Source organism: Quercus lobata, chromosome 9, assembly GCF_001633185.2.
Source record: "Quercus lobata isolate SW786 chromosome 9, ValleyOak3.0 Primary Assembly, whole genome shotgun sequence".
NCBI classification, from domain to species: domain Eukaryota; kingdom Viridiplantae; phylum Streptophyta; class Magnoliopsida; order Fagales; family Fagaceae; genus Quercus; species Quercus lobata.
The window spans coordinates 38,708,924-38,726,727 of record NC_044912.1 but is presented as its reverse complement, the minus strand read 5'-3'; the positions used below and the strand labels follow the sequence as shown (position 1 = coordinate 38,726,727).

The following is a 17,804-nucleotide window of genomic DNA, read 5'->3' as shown; positions in this document are numbered from 1 at the left end:
TTATTTTTAGGGATACAAAGTCCACATATTAGTGAGTTTCAATTAAGTTCAACTAGTATAGTCTCTAATAGTTGAATAAGATATTTAGAGTTCAATTCTTGCCTACACCAAAAATCGATCAGTATCTTAGTCTGATAATAAAGAATTATTATAAAAAATAGACATCATAATTTGAAACTATCTAAAAAATAAAGAGTTCACATTTTAATGCGTGCTCATCATGCTTCATTTATTCTTTTATTTCTTAGTGCTTGTCATAATGCTAGAGAAGCACAATTTGCAAGACAAAATGTTATTATTTAGCTGAATTCCATGAGTTCTGATTTAGTAAAGACATTTTTTTTTAATTTATGTTTGTAATTTTGTGGTTGAGGTCGCTCTTTGAGAACCCACTTGTTTTTTCTACCTCTTTTTTATTCCGACAATTTGGACAAATTTGGCCATGTTGAACATAGTTCAACCTTGGTCAATAAATTGAACAGCAATAATTCATTTTCATTTCCCACATGAAATACAAAAAGGAAAAAAAAATAAATTACAATAAATATTTTTGGTCAAACGTCTGGTAATTCTGTCAACTCTCCAGCCCTATTGAAAAGGTTGAACCAAAAATAATCCATGCTATCATGCATATTTGAACCATAGCCATGGATGGGTTCCATAGTCATTAGTGGAGAAAATTGAAATTGAAGTTGTGTATCACCATCAACTGCTGAAAACTCACTCATCACCACTTCTGAATTTTCCGTCGACAATTCTGACCAAAAGTTCTCATCCATTTCCGGGAAATTTCTCGGCGATTCGACCTTTAGACACACTTTGTTCTCATTATTATTGTCACTCATGGTCACTGTGGACATGTCACTTGAACACTCTTGTGGAGAAACTGCTCTATATTCAAGGCTCTCAGATTTTGCATGACTTGAAAAATTCACGGGTTCCAATTCTAATTCATGCAGAGCGTCGTGATAATATTTGGATATATTATTGTTGGAGCTTCGTTTTGTTTCTGGGTTGGCTTGGGTTTGTTTCAATCTCTTCTTCAAGTGGGTGTGCCATACATTTTTTATTTCATTGTCTGTGCGTCCCGGTAATCTAGCTGCGATTGCTGACCATCTGAAAAAGCAGAATCACAATAAGGATTTGTACTGAATTAATAATATGATAATTCTATCTTGCAAAAAAAATCAATTTCATATGTGAGTTTTTATAAGCTTTGAGGTGCTACATTTATTTGGCAGTATTGCGTATGAGTATATACCCAGAATTGTTTTTTAATTAGCACATGAAAATGTTACAGTAAGGAATCTTTTGAGTCCCACGTGTTTCCTTAAAAAAAAAGGGTAAAAACCCACTATCCAGAGAGAGAGAGAGAATTATGAATTGCGTATTTCAGTATCCATCTCTAGCAATTGGAAATGTGAAAGTTGATGCTAATAGTGATTCAAAGCTTTAAACTATTGAATCAAATTAAAATGCAATGAGTGAAATTTCCCACTAAGACATTAATTGATTGTTTATATGCAGCACAAGCTTAACTCATAGTACTATATTGAGATTACATTATTTTCAGCATATTCAACCAGTCTAACCAATTTTCATCCTAAAATCAATGTTTGTGTCCTATACACACAGAAGAGGGTAAGAAAGAACGAGAATCTATCAATATACCAACCTATTTCCTAGCATTTCGTGTAACTTGATGATGGTATCCTCTTCTTCTCTGCTGAAATTTCCTCTTTTAATGTCTGGTCTTAAGTAGTTTGTCCACCGAAGTCTGCAACTCTTTCCACACCTTAATAAACCTATAAAACAAACCAAAATACTCATAAGTACCACAATAATATTGATTCATCCACAAACAAACAAAAAATGATAAAAACTGCTTGCTAATATGCTATCCAATTAATGTACAACTACTAGAAAATATGTGTGTCTGCAAATATTTATATTAAGTAATTGGGATTTGCAATTACCAGCTTGTTTGGGAAGTGCTCGCCAATTGCCATGGCCATAGAGTTGAATGTAATTGATCAGTACTTGATCTTCTTCTGGGGTCCAAGGACCTTTCTTCAACCCCATCTTCTCACAACACGGAGCTCTCACCATTTTTTTTTTCCGGTTTCTCAAAGTTTGGAAACCTTTGTGAATGTTTAGTTATTTTGGTCTCCCTTTTCAGAAAACCTTTTGTGACACTAAGGCCATTAGTAAAGGGCTATATATAATTGCAGAAGGCCAGCAGGCACAAGTGTGGTAGTGCAAAATAGTCCAAAGTGTACACCGTTGATTTTCAAAAGGCTTTGCTTATCCGCCTACAATTTCTAGGAAAGCTGTCTCACACGTGGGGTCAGGGGTGTGCTGAATTTGATTGGTTGGAATTGGATGGTCAAATGAAACGTGGGGATATGCCTGTAGGGCATGAGTATGCGTACAAGTTCATGAACTTCGCATATGCAAATTTGAGTACATGGTGGTCTTAAATCTTAGTAATTTATAGGCAGCACATATTGCCTCTTCAATTGTATCACCTGGCTTTAGTCTTACTTCTCTATTATTTATCTCCCGGGTCAAAATTGAAGCCTCAGTCTCCTTACATATTCCAATAACAAAATTCCTAATAGTACAAACTAATCTTACACAGCATGAATGAGTTACTAGATATTTTATGATAGTGATGAAGTATTGGATGCATTTGCAGGAGTCTTTATTATATACATATGGGTTGACAGTGCCAATATTATATGGGTTGGATCAAAATTACTCTTGTTGTAACTTTAAGTAATACTAGTCTCATCCCATGTACTTCGCACATGCGATGAGGCTTTTTATTTTTTACTTTTTGGGTTTACACGTTTTACTCATGACAATTTTATTTTATTTTTTATTTTAAGAAGAAGTTGTATTAGTATTTGACTACTAATGTGAGAGAAATGTAGAGATGGGAAAAAAAAAATTTAGTGATAAACAAAATGGTACTTTTGTGAAAAAAAAAAATTTAAAAAAAAAAAAGTTGTATTAGTACTTGACAACTAACGTGGGAGAGAAATGTGGAGGTAGGAGAATTTTTTTTTTTTAATATTATAATTTAGCTAAAAATTATGAGTTTTTAATTACTAATTTTACATTTTTAACCCTATGATTTAAGCCTTAGAAACGGCTGAATTTGAGAGTATTTTGAACATTTAAATTAAGAATCTCAAATAGGGGAATCCTCTTAAATAGTGATATAGATTACACCACCCAATATTTTTTAATTAGATATGAATTTTGATAAATCCACCGCTGGATTACATTATGTTCAAATATCCTCCATACTTACAAAATTTAAAAATAATTAAAGATCAATAGTCATATCATCAATCAATTATTTAAATTCAAGTTTTTGTAGTTTAAAATAATGCATAAAATATGAGTTTATGAATCGAATGGTAAATCACATTCGACTGGCATGAAAATTGGCATGTTCATTAAGAATATATAGAACATGTAATTCAATGTTTAAATTTTCAAAATATGAATTCAATAAAAAATTATTGATCAGTGTAACATTGCTTAAAATTGTATCAGGTATAACTTGAGTTAGGAGTTTTGAAATCAGGATACCTCATGAATTTCATTACACTTTAACCACTAGACTTGCCCTTTGGCATTTGTACAGTTTAAACATATGATTACTACTGGATCAAATCCTTGAAATTTGTATGGTTTAAACATATGATTAGAGTGATGTTAATATGGGTAAAAGTGATATGCAAATAAAATGAGATGTTTTAATTTTTTTATAAAAATAATATGGATGTTTAATTTATTTTAAATAAGTATTATATGATTTTTTTTAGCCGAAATGCAACTTTGGAGTGATTTTTATGAAAATTTTAGAAAAATTAACAAATAAGCGGAATAAATATATGTTTATATATAAATATATATATTATATAAATATATATATATATATATATATATATTTAATGTAAATAATATCCCATATCCTTCTTCTATATATGTCAAACAAAAGAAACCGAAATTTTCCATCCATTTTACGTTTTTTCTTACCAAACACTTATAATGGAAACAAAAATCTTTTGTTTCTTCCAATTAATTTATCCCCACATGTTTGGTCTTTTTACTTATCCATCATATCCACCAAACAAAATTTTAAGGAAAAGTTTAGGCGTAAATACACTATTGGTCCCTACATTTTGGGTCATTTCTCGATTTGGTCCCTGAACTGATTTTGCTCTTAGGTCAGTCCCTGATTTTTTTAATTCATTTTTAAACTGGTCCCTGTCGTCATCCAAGTAACAGAACCCTATTACGTGGCAGACGAAGTGCCCTAGTTGCTGACGTGGCTCTGACGTGGCACTAAAATATTATTAAAAAAATTTTTGGCATTTTTCAATGCCAGGTCAGCATTTTAAATTTTTTTAATTTTTGATTAAAAAATTTCAATTTAAACTAAAAAAATTCAAAAGAAAAAAAACTTTACAGTTTCAAAGATTGAGGACAAATTTTTTAGAGCAATTAACACTATTCTTGTACTTTCTTTAGAGCCAAACACAACAAAACTCAGATCAATAACAGTTAAACAAAATAAAATTTAATTAAGCATTTTCTTGGCAACGTCAATCTCAAGATTTGAACATTTTTCTCTCCTAATTGGTAATCCAGAAAATCTCCTTTTCACAAACCCAACAAGTTCTCATTCATAAACCCAAAAAACTCCCTTTCACAAACCCAGAAGATCCCTTCTCAACACACATAGCAAATAGTCCTTTCACAAACCCAAAAGATTCCTTCTCAACACACACAGCAAATAGTTATTTCACAAACCCAGAATATCCCTTCTCAACACATACAGCAAATGAGTTTTTCAAATTTGTCAAAAATTAGAAACAAATAAAATAAACCAAGATCAACTTTAGATCCTCTTCAAATTCAATCCCAAGATAGAGAGGGTGAGATGAGAAAGTGAGGAGGAGAGGAAAACATGGGCCTTTAGATCTACTGGAAACCCATACCACACACCACATACGACCCAAAAACTGACCCACCACCTTGCCGAACCCACCACCGATGAACCTTACTGATCCCACCACCTGTGAACCTTGTCAAACCCATTGACTAGGAGGATCTTACCAACTTGATAGCTGCAGTGGCGGCGGCGATTAAAGGGGATGAACGGTGGGAGCTTCGACCAAGGGGTACTGAGAGAGAGAGAGTGAGATCAAGAAACGAAAGTTTGAGGTGTAAGAATCCGAGATGGTTTTGATTAGAGGTGAGAGGGAGCAAGTCTGAGATTAGAGGCATCTAATGAAACAGACTTTTGCTTGTTTGTGTTGTTTGTGTTTGTATCGTTCTTTTGCTTCTTTCTTTGTCAATCTCCGACTTTTTTTCTCTCTCTAAACCCGAATCCCTCTTCCTCTCTCTTTTGATTCATGGGTTTTGATTCATGGGTTCATGGGTTTGATTCATGGGTTCATGGGTTTGATTTTTCTGGGTTCATGGGTTTGATTTTTCTAGTTTCGGGTTGTTGATGATTTTTCTGGGTTCATGGGTTTGATTATTTGCTAAGAAAATCAATAAAAGAAAAGAAAATATTGATTATTTTAATTTTCCAGGCAAGTTTTCATCTTCTTTTCTGTAGAACATGAAGAATAGTTTTGGGTTCACCTGCATTTGTTCTGGGTTTGCTCTTGTTCTGGGTTTGCATTCGTTCTGGGTTTGCTCTTGTTCTAGTTTTGTTCTTGATTCTGGGTTTTATTTCTTGTTTTCCTGGGTTTGATGGAGATTAGATTTGGTTGCTGGATTTGGATTTGGGTTTGCCAGAGATTGGATTGGTTGCTGGGTTTATTTCTTGAATTTGGGAAGAACATGAAGAACAGGTTGTTATGTTCTTACCAAAAAAAATAATGAAAGTAAAAATAATAATAATACGAAAGTAAAAATTTAAAATGCTGACCTGGCATTGAAAAATGCCAAAAAAAAAATTAATAATATTTTAATGTCACGTCAGTGCCACGTCAGCGCCACGTCAGCAACCACGACACTCCATCTGCCACGTAATAGGGTTCCGTTACTTGGATGACGGCAAGGACCAGTTTAAAAACGATTTTAAAAAATCAAGGACTGACCTAAGAGCAAAATCAGTTTAGTGACCAAATCGAGAAATGACCCAAAATGTAGGGACCAAAAGTGTATTTACGCCAAAAGTTTATCAATAATTTTTTTGAAATAAAATAAAAAGATACTACACATGTGGGTTCTAGTTAACTCAACTAGTAAAGTCTATGATGGTTGAATAAGAGATTTGGAATTCAATCCCCACCTATAACAAAAACCAATTGATGTCTTGGTCTGATGATCAAGAAGGCAATCATCAAAAGCGAAACCCATAGGATTAGAAACTTATTTTATTTACATGGAAAATTAAGAAAACCAAATAAAAATAAATTCATTTTAATAACTCAAAAAATATTTTACATCAATATGACTAGGATATTACATAGCTTTGGTCCTAGATATAATCTAAGAGAAAAATTACATTGCTTTCATTCCTAGTTGCATTCTATAAATTGAAAATTTTCATGGATAAGAAACTAATATAGAACCTTTGATCTAAGTTCAAAGGCTAAACATGTCTTCTAAGTTATGGTGGCCAATGGTCATGTCACATCATCTGTACATGTCATTATTCAAGCATAGGATAGAAAACATGGCATGTGATCTTGCTTGAGATTATTTTATTAAAAAATAAATAAAGGATTGTTTATGCATGGTGAGAAACCTTAATTCTAGCATAACCATGATTCAATTTGGACTGAAAATTAAAGCATGGTGTTTATGTGCAGGTAAAGATAATTCCTAATTCTAGCATTTGAGATTAACATGTTTTTACATGGTTTTGACATGTATTTGAGATCAAAACCCTAATAGATGCATGAATATATTGATAACAATCAATTAGTTTTTGGTCATGGCACCCATCATTTGGCGGTTACCACTAGTTGTAGACTACTGTCTCGACCATCATTGACCTCCACTATCACCTCCAACCATGACTTACTTGCCATTATCACAATCTCTAATCATCTATGTCATTAGGGGTGTCCAACTATGACTTGAACCCAATAATACCATTTGATCAGAATTGGAGTCTAACTAATCTGACCATGGTGGCAGTTGATGGTAGATCTTTGCCAAGAAAATTCGATAAGCTTAAGTTAAGTGGCAATTCTTATTAAGAAAATCTGACTACAATCTATTCGACCAAAAACTATTGTTAGACTTTGTCGTTCCCCACCACAATTCAACATGTGCCATTGATTTATTGGTTTATTTGCCAAATGTGGCGAGATTCCGGCTAGGTTTGGTGAGATATGGACCACATTCGATGAGATCTTGACCAAATCCTGTGATTCAAATCTCCACCAAAAGTAATGGCTTCGCCATGGTTGACAATATATTGACCAAATTTGATAGTTTCAACCAATTCAACCATTGGAATAATGGACTCACAGCAGTTTACCCACGATCAGTGACGGGTTGTGTGATTCAAGCCAATGAGTTGATCAAGTTAAGTGGCGGTTTAACCCCAAACCTAACCTAGACCGAGACATGGACATCTATATATGCCACTACCAAGGGCAAAGTCAAGAATTTTTGTTTGGGGAGCCGAGTTGTGACACTAATATATTAGTTAAGCAACCCCCCTACTCTCTCTCTATCTCTCTCTCTCTCTCTCTCTCTCTCTCTCTCACACACACACACACACCCAAATAAAATAAAATAAAATAAAAACCTTAGTACTTTCTATCAAAATTATGTTGTTTCAAATTGTATACCAAAATGAGTAAAAAATAGTTCAGTTGAACTAATGAAATTAAAAAAATAAATAAATAAAATTGAATGATTCAAAACTTAGAGGAACAAGTTTGACTCCAAACATGTTTGGAGCTATCTTATTCTAACACATAATGTGGCAACTAAAGAGATATTTCATGGATAGTTTTAATAACATGATTTTTCTTAATGAGTCAATGACTTGTTTAATCACCACATAATAGGTTGAAAAGATAGATCCAAACATGTTTGGTGCCAAACTTTATAAAAAAAATTAATAGATATAAGAGCACATTTTACAACAAAAAAATAAATAAATAAATAATTGAAATTGAGAAAAAATAAAGTATTGTCTCTATAACTATTGGACTAGTTTTTTTCTAAGAGCATCATTGGACTAATTTAAATATTTGGAGGAGCCAACTCTTATTTTGTAGGCTAAATTTTTAATATGTTAATATTAATATATATATATATATAATAAGGAATTTTTCAAAATTTTGGGGGGACCATAGCCCCCCACCAATGTGCGTAGTCCCTTGGCCACCACCATGACTAGTGACTACCACTACTTTCTTCCCTCAAATTGCAACTACTGTTAGAGAATTTTCATTATATCAAATGCTAGAAAAATATTTTTCTGATTGGAATTAAGCAATAAAAAAATAAATTATTTTCCACAAATTAATTTTTCTATTTATTATTTTTTCCGTTAAGAAAAAACATTTTACGCCCAAAAAAAAAACATGATTTAAACAGATAAAATCTTTCTCAATTCTTAAATTTTATAATCTTATGTCAAACATTTCTTCCTCCGTCTTTTATTTTATATTTTATTAGTCTTCTGTCCTTTTCAGTTGCATCGAATTTATATACCAAGTTAAGTTGACTTGGAGTCGGTTTAGTGAGAAAAATCAAACTAAGTTTTAAGATATTTATAAATACGCACAAGCGCACATTATATATACAGTAATGTACATATTTTTCCACAAATAATACTCTCAGTTTCATCAGTGTACACATAATATGAAATGAAACGATGAATCTTTGATGTATTTGGTAATAGTTGAAATTTATAGCATCAGTTGGCTTGAATGTGGGTCAAACAAAGTGGCTAGTGCCGTGGGTAGGCCAAAATAAATAATGTATGCTTCTTTGCCTGCATGGTAGGTAATAAAAACTAAAAAGCAATTGAGGGTAAAAAAAAGTAAGGAAGAAAAAAATAGTCTCTCTAGCAAAGTGCAGTCAATCATATAGGCTGAACATGCAAGTCAAACTCAAGTGACTCTGGTCTACTTGTAGATAAAATAGTTAACTAAACAGCTCTTTGCAAACGTGTAATTATAATAATGACACTTTTTTTTTTCAATTTTCTTTTTTTTTTTTAATGTGAATGTCAAGAACTCTTCAACCACTTGATTATTTTTGGGTATATGTAATCTCTCATCCTATATTCCTATACCCATTTGGTAATTACATGAGGAAATGTCCTACGGTTTTGAACTAAAATACAATATTATAAGAGTTTTGAAATCAAGATCTCGTCATTTCATAAAGTTTTTAAAATTACTAAATCTTGAAGATATTATAATAATGTCACTCGAGATGCTGATATTGGGACATCAAATGTCAATGGTGATCCATATAAAGTTAATATGTTGTACAGTTATACTAATAAAAATCTACTGTCATTTCAAATATTCTTAAAAAAAAAATTTTAAAAAAAAAAAAACTGTAAAATTTATTGTGTTTGTAACAATATTATTGACTGGGGGCATAGCTATATGGTGGATGTCATTGTCGCATATGGATGTATATGTTTGGCTTTCCTTGGTCGCATTATCATATTGGACTCGGTCGGGTATCCCGTTCCAGCTAGTATCATTTTTTTGAAGATTTTAGGGAAGTTTAGCTTTGAGTTCCGTTTCTACGTGGAATTAGAGGAAATGTAACGTCGGTCAAGTTGTAGAATAAGAAACCTATAAGCCAATAAAATTACTTATTCGTGGGGACAAAAACCATTATAAGTTCAGCATTTATGCAACATTTCAAATATGGTAGGAGGAACAAAGTTTGTTTATTTCAATTCATATGAGGTGTGGAAAGAAACCAAGTTGTTTATGAAGAACAATCGGACTCAGCTAAAAACATATTATATTTGCTTATTTATCAGACAAGTTAAGTTCAAGTCTAAATAATTTAGACTTGATTATTTAGCAAAAATAAATAAATTTAGACTTGATAATAAAATGAGAAAAAAGCTCAAAAACTAATAATTTATCTGTGAAGATACTCGTGAGTAGAAAACTTGATTCATATATATAAAATATTGTATGTTTAAACGTGTCTATTAAACTTGAGACTAGATTGTGTAAGTTTGTAATAGGTACATAAGATATTACGGTATAATTTATAGTTTATTGGTAATCTAAATAGTGCATTTCATAGTAAAATTATGTTAAAATACAAGATTCATGAACATAATAAGCTATTAAAAAAGTTTCAGTCATAGTATGTGTACTATGTATGGAAAAAGAATAAGTTACCCAAGTCTAAAGCTCTTGAGCAAACTCAAGCTTGTTCAATAACAAAATTGACCGAGGTTGAACATGCAATCTAATTTAATTAGGAACTTGAGTTCAACTTATAATTAAAATTAAATTAAATGAATAGACTTGAATTTTTAATACTCACCTTGAATCAATCGAGTCCCTAACTGCCCTAATTTACATTGGTGTATTGCCTTCTTTTTTTTTTTTTTGAGAGAGAGTTTCAACTTATGGTGTCTGCTCCTGATAATAGTTCTTTATCATCAGACCAAGAAACCAATCAATTTTTGGTGTAGGTGGAGATTGAACCCCAGATCTCTTATACAACCATCAGAGACTTTACCAGTTGATAATTACCTAATTCCACTGATGGAATATCACTAAAATCTGATCAAGTACGAGAGTGTTTCTTAATCAATATCGAGAAGAAAATGTTGGCTATTAAAATAAAATTAATTAAAAAGAAAATAAGTTAAAGGTAGGCTTTAATATGAACCTCAATTTAAGTCCGGGATATTTCTTACTAATGATGTCACTTAATTAGGCGGAAAGTTGTATGAATTTTGTCGTATTAAAATGGCTGCTTTTTGGTAAAATGAATTCGTCCACTTCACAACGCTTGACAAAAGCACACTATCAACAGTACTGAAGGAATTCCACTTCTTTAATTTGTATTTTGTACACGTATATGTTTTCCAACACCTTTTCAATTTGCTATAAAAAAAATTAAAAATAACAGATAAATAAAAGGAAAAAAAAACTATTTTTCAATCTGCTATTAAAAAACAAAACACATTTTCAATTTGCTTGGACCGCAAAGAAGAAATTACATGTTAATTGGTTAGCTATTTTGAAAGTAAGAGTAAGAGTTCTCATTTTTAGGTAGATATAGGACTGACTTCTAAGGAACAAACTGCTTTTGAGCAAGAATAATGTTGGTGTCACATAAAATAGGATTACTTGTACCACAACTCGTTCATATGGCGAGTAGGGACAGACAGGATTTTAAGTTAGCGGTGGACAGAGTATTTTAAAAAAAAAATTCCAAATAGGCATCTATATAGAATTAAAAAATTATAAATACACAAAATTGTTGTTTCTAAATATATTAAGATGCAATCATCTACTAACAAAGACAAAAACCAAAACAAAATAATGTATATATTTTTTTAATACTAGGCTAGCTAGGATTTGTTTTTTGTTGAAGTTAGAGCATTCACAGTGGTGACACAAATAATTTTAGCTTTTAGCACCTCAAAAAACTACTTTATCTATTTTACAACCTCACTTTAAGATACACTCAATATCAAATGTTCTATTTCTTTTATCACTTCATTTAAAATAATATAAACAACTCATTAAAATAATAAAAGAAGAAAGATAATTTAAGTATTTTAATTGAAGAAAGAGATATAATCTTAATAAAATATTTTATTTTATTTTTAATAACTTGCTACATTCAACTAGTATTTATACCAGTTTACTATAGTTGCAAAAAAATTAGCTTTAGTTTTAGTTTCTCTAATAATACATGATTTTTTGGTTCTTTGGTGGTAAAATATGTATATTTTTTTGTTAAAATACAGTCACTATTGTGAATAATTTTATTATTTTTGTTAATTTTTTGAGTTGGATAGTTGTTATTTGAGTTAGGCTGGTTAGGCTGTTTAGGGAGAAGGGGGGCCTTAGATTTTGAAAGAGGCTAACTACAAAAATGATATATATCATAACTATAAATAAAATAAAATAAATATGGACCTAGGAGGGCCCGAATCCTCTTGGGCCCCCACTTGGGTCCGTCGCTGATGGTGAGTTGTGAGTGGTAAAAGTGTATCATAACTTGTCACATGGTCGAGTTATGCCATTTTATACGACACCAGCATTATTCTTTAGTAATCTTCCCCCAACGTATTATATGACAATTGAAGAGACAATTAATGTACAATTTTAGTCACATGGCTTAATTTTTTTAATAAGTCATATGACGTGTTTAAATAATATACTTGAATAATCTTATAATTTGCCACATAGTGTGTTGAAAAATATAGCTTTAAACCAGTAATTTGGACTTTGAAGCGAACTTTGCCCATAAAACTTTCATCTCCTCTTACTTCTTGATTATTTTTAAAAATAAAAGCACATTTTCAAGTGGGAAAAAATAAAAGAAAAAAGAAAAAGAAAGATGACTATATTTGCAGCATTATTAAACATAAGAAAAATGTCTATCTTTTATTTTTACAATTTTCATAACTTTATTTAGTATATAGGTAATCACTGCAAAATTTTCACATAAATATCTTTGAATTTTCTGATGATTCGCACTTAGGTATTGGTGTTGGAATTTTTGACAAGCCTCACCATGTCAGCAGCTCCATTTCCAAAAAGCTATATGCTACTAATATAGTAATGTGTTGTAAAATTTATTATCTCAAAACTAGTTTTAAATTCAATTTTTTGAAAAATTTTTTTATACTATTTTGAAAACAAAAATCTTACTACCAATCAGGCCCTTAATATCATATACTACTTGTACATAACACCACTAAGACATGGGAGAATGAATAAGTGGTTGAATCTAGATTCTACTGGTGGAGCGCCTGTGAGGGAAGGGAGAATAGGTGTTGGCTAAGAGAGCTTGTCTTGGTCCATGCTAAAGGCGTGACTACCTTGGGAAGGAAGTAAGATTTACACCTGACATGGTACTCAAACATTCACAAAAAGAGAGATAGTGACTTTTTAAGGTCAGAGGCTATGACACCCCTTATTGGTTAAGTGCACCATGAGTCACCTTAGAAACATGTGTACCAATCACAGTACTCTTAATGTCCCTCTCAATGTCCAAGACTTGTCTCCCAAGTAGTGGCAAAGCTACCTATCCACAGGTCCTAGTGCCACGTTGGCGTAGTTCTTATCCCTTAGTCAACAAATAACATCACAGCTGTAAAAAGATCTCAAGAGAGAGAATATGATGACTTGACACCTGTCCTTGTACTGAGCCATGTTCCTTAGAGTATAAAAGGAACATGCAGCTGAACCTCAAGAGTAAGAACCCAACTAAATATTTTGAGATGAAAGTAGAGAGTTGGTAGGAGAGAAAGGCAACTTCATTGTAAACTGACATCTTTCCCATACATAATACAAGCTGAGCTGAGTAAGAATGTTGTGTTCTTTCTTAAATCGTGGTTTTTTATCTCTTTTCTAGGGTTTTCTACGTACACCCTGTGTTGTTTTATTAGTCAGCTTCTTCGTCTTGTTTAAATGTGCATCTTTTTAATGTCCTACCATGGCATTTTTTATTTCTTGTTTGAGTGTCATGTTACAACTTGCATCTTCTCAAGCTTTCTCATGTAAATGTACTGTTATATAACTTATTTCACTCACATAAATAAGCTCAAATCTAACTTGCACATACACTACTATATAATAAAAGGTTGGCTTAAAAGTCATGGTTGCACCAAGTGGTTTCAGTAAATTGCAGTAATTTTTTTCTAAACTGTAGTTTTGCAAATGGCTTCACTAAATTACAACTATATTTTAGATAAAAAAATATTTTTTAGATAGAGACAACAACTTATTTGTTTTTAACTTTCTTTAGATAAAATAACAATAAGTGTTTTAACAAAACATGCAACATGCATCTAAGTTTCAATTGATAGAGACAACAACTTATTTGTTCATATCAATTTCTTTAGATTAAGTAACAATAAGTGTTTGAATAAAACATGCAACGTGCATTTCAGATCAAATAACAATATGTGTTTTAACAAAACATACGACATGCATCTAAATTTCAGTTACTAGAGACAACAACTTATTTGTTCCTATCAATTTCATTAAATAAAATAGCTATAAGTATTTTAACAAAACATGCAACATACATCTAAATTTCAATTAATAGAGACAATAACTTATTTATTCTTATCAATTTCTTTAGATAAAGTAACAATAAACGTTTTAACAAAACATGCAACATTGCATCTAAGTTTCAAAAATTTAAATCCAACTCCAACTATCAAATCTATTATCAAAATTTTAAAACTTATATATATTCATCAATTATTTTTCAATAGAATCTATCTTGCACCCCATGTTTTTGTTTTTGTTTTTATTTTTATTTTTTGAGTTGCAACTTACACATATGTATTTGTATTGGAAGGATATACATGTTGTATAGATTCTAGGAATTGATAAATTTATATGATACTCTCTCTCTCTCTCTAGAAATTTTTTTTTCCTAATAAACAATTACTCTTATTAATTATTAAATTAATTTTTTATTAATTGTTGTGATATATTTCTTTAAATTAAAGGATAAAATTAATAATAATTTAATTTATGTAAAAGTTTTTCATTTAAATTTTAACAAATTTAAATTCTATTCAGACTAAAAGTTTATTATAATTTTTTTTAATTTCCTTCCCTTTAAAAATAAATATAAATAAATAAATTCTATATTGAAATCTGGAATCATACACAACACCCCCATGCTTTTTTTCCTCTTAAGTTGCATCTTAAGTTTTATTAATCATTTTTTAAAAATTATTAATTGTTAGGATATATTTCCTTGAATCAAGGGATAAGATTTAATTATAATTTACTTTAGTTAAGACTTTATCATCTAAGTTTTAGAAATTTAAATCTTACTCCAACTAAAAATCTATTACCAAAATTTTTAAATTTATATATTCACCAATAGTCTTTCTATAGAATTCTTTTTGCAACCCACAGTTTTTTTTTTTTTTTTTTCTTCAAGTTGCAATTTATGCATATATATTTGTATATGATAGTTTTAATTAAATAAATTCATCTTATTTATTGTTATTTGTTTCTACATTTTCATGAATGGATATTATGTCAAAAGAAGTCTATTATAAATAAGTAAAACAAGGGATATTCATTTAAGTTCTTGTTTTCTCTTAGGTAAGTATTTATTTTTTATTTTTTATTTTTTACTTTTTATTTTTTACTTTTTATTTTTTATTTTTTATTTTTAAATTTTTAATTTTTAATTCTCAACTTTTGAATTATTTTGTGTGTTTTAGGTTTTGGTTATTCTATGTATTTAATTTATGAGTGTTTTGATTTTTTTTCAATTGACTATCACTACGAAAAATCAGGTTCAAAACATGTCTTTTATGTGCTATAGTGCAATCTAATTCCAAGTTAATTTTACTTATTGATTGTTTATATTTTATCAATGTTTATTATTGATTGTTTATATTTTATCAATGTTTATCTTTTTTTTTATTCTGTTTTTTTTTTTTTTTTTACTTTGTGTTAATTTCTTAATATGCAGAATTCCTCTCATATCCTTTTAGATCATATAATTTAAGGTTCTTGTAAACTTTTTCATGACTATATTTCTTCAAAATTATAACTAAATTAAATTTAAAATTCCTGCTATATTAGGATAATCTCATTTATGCAATTATTAGAAAAAATTTAACTACTTGAGTTCAAATCACCCTCTTCATTAATAAATAAGGAATTATAAAAAGAAATAATTAGAAAAGTTTTTATTGATCATTTTAATTAGAGATATTATATATAAGGGACAAATTACAAAATTATGCATTTTATATAATAATAATCATTCATTTAGTTAGAAGTGAGTTCTAAAATTATGTAATAATAATTCATTTAGTTATTAAACCTGTGCAACGTACGAGACTTTCACTAATTTTTATATAAAAATCCATATAATCTGCTTAAAATCAAATAGATAATATGTATCTGATATTTTTCTAAAAATTAAATGAAATTTAAGAATTTAAAAATGAGATATCTGTTTATCAATATGCCCTAAAATGTAAATTAAAATAAATTACTTAGTGAAACCTTAAAAAGAATAAAAAGGACGTGGGAAAAAAATCCTTGAGTGGATGTCGTCCCTCAAAATCTGAATTTAAATAAATAAATAATTTTCTCTTAAAAGTTATTATGGTTTTTTAGTAGAATTGTGGTCTATCTTTGTGTTAGAACCCCTTTCTCTCTTTCTTGTGTGTGCATATGTGTTTGTTTCTCAAAAAAATAAATAATTTGCATGAATTACATCGATTATTACCTGCATTCAAAATGTCTTATTCCACAAATTACATGTTTTGGATTATAAAGAAACAAGAAAATTTGGGATTAATTACGGTTTTCTTTTTTTTTTTCTTTTTTCTTTTTTGAATCATGACAGTAATCAATTTGAGAACACCTGGCCCGGATTGGTCATAAAAGAAAAGTTTTACTTTTTGTTGAAAATATAAAGAGAGTTTTACTTGACTTCTAAGCAAAACTTTATGTTATATCTACTTTAATTACACTTTGGGTGCCTTTTTCCTAGTTAAATGAATTGAGACATATCATGACTAGTATAGCTAAGCAAATACAATAAGCAAAATCTTGACTATCTTTGCTAGGGCTGCTGGTGTGCTGAATTTTTTTAAATAAAGCCTTTTGAAGAGAGTGACTCTGCCAATTATTCTTACAGGATTTCAAACACCTTTTCCAACTAGATCGAGCTACTCAATGTGTAAATCTCTGACCTTTCGACACTGAATATGGCCCCTCCTGAAAGAAAATAGTTTTTTGGCCAGGAGAAAGAAGTTGACACTTGACACAGACTAGCTTAATCAATTTTTGATAATTCTAAAGTACGCTTCACGTACGAGTGATTCTAAGAAAAAAATTTATTCAAAAATCTTTTTGTTATAATTTTAATGCGATAAATTGTGAGTGATTATTTATCATTTACACATAAATTTATCATTCTTCACCACTCACCCTCTACCGTATCACAGTTATAACAAAAAAAAATTGTGTAATAGTTTGTGTTACTATATATATATATATATATATATATATTTTACGTACAAGTCTGTCTAATACGTGAAAAAAGAAAAATCAAATCACGTACGAGTCTGTCTCGTGATCAAATCAAACTTGACATTGTACTTTTAATTTTCTTGCTATGTCCACTTAAAGTACTTCGTGTCATTGTATATGCGGAAAGGAAAAAAAAAAAAAACAAAATCTTTAGGGGAACAAAACACTTTTTGAGCATGGTACCTTAGATTACATGCATGAAGATCATACATAATAAAGTAACTTCCTATTCAAAAGAATCTGAGTTTGGTTGCTTTTTTTCAATTGAAATTACCTCTACCTCGTGCTGCAAATGATGCACCCTCCTTTGGGCCCAATAGCATTAAAAAAAATACTCATTCATTTTTTTTCTCTTTCATTCTTTTCGAGCTTACAGTAAGTAGGGGATTTAAACTATTAAACTTACTCAAATGGGAAGAACTAGATATATACCACTGCTTATCAAAAAAGATATATACCACTGATCACAAATAAACTTTTGGCTACTCATTCATCTGATCTTGTATGTACGGCTCGTTGATATATACCTATCCATGCTGAATT

At 30.2% G+C, this 17,804-nt stretch overlaps 1 protein-coding gene across 1 annotated transcript; it reads right to left on the bottom strand.

The window, feature by feature from the left end:
* Positions 1–394: 394 nt before the first annotated feature.
* On the bottom strand, positions 395–2,208 carry LOC115960463 (transcription factor MYB4-like). Its single transcript, XM_031079385.1, has 3 exons — positions 1,977–2,208; positions 1,676–1,805; positions 395–1,116 (listed from the first exon to the last, which is right to left on the bottom strand). Exons 1-3 carry the CDS (start codon positions 2,107–2,109, stop codon positions 555–557), a joined length of 825 nt encoding a protein of 274 aa, XP_030935245.1. The 5' UTR covers positions 2,110–2,208; the 3' UTR covers positions 395–554.
* Between the last annotated feature and the right edge of the window lie 15,596 nt (positions 2,209–17,804).

Excerpts from the sequence above, each read along its gene's own strand:
- LOC115960463 (XM_031079385.1), bottom strand. The coding sequence starts at position 2,109 with ATGGTGAGAGCTCCGTGTTGTGAGAAGATGGGGTTGAAGAAAGGTCCT. Across the intron at positions 1,806-1,976 it reads AGCACTTCCCAAACAAGCTG|GTTTATTAAGGTGTGGAAAG; the intron begins GTAATTGCAAAT and ends TTTGTTTTATAG. Across the intron at positions 1,117-1,675 it reads CACGAAATGCTAGGAAATAG|ATGGTCAGCAATCGCAGCTA; the intron begins GTTGGTATATTG and ends CTGCTTTTTCAG.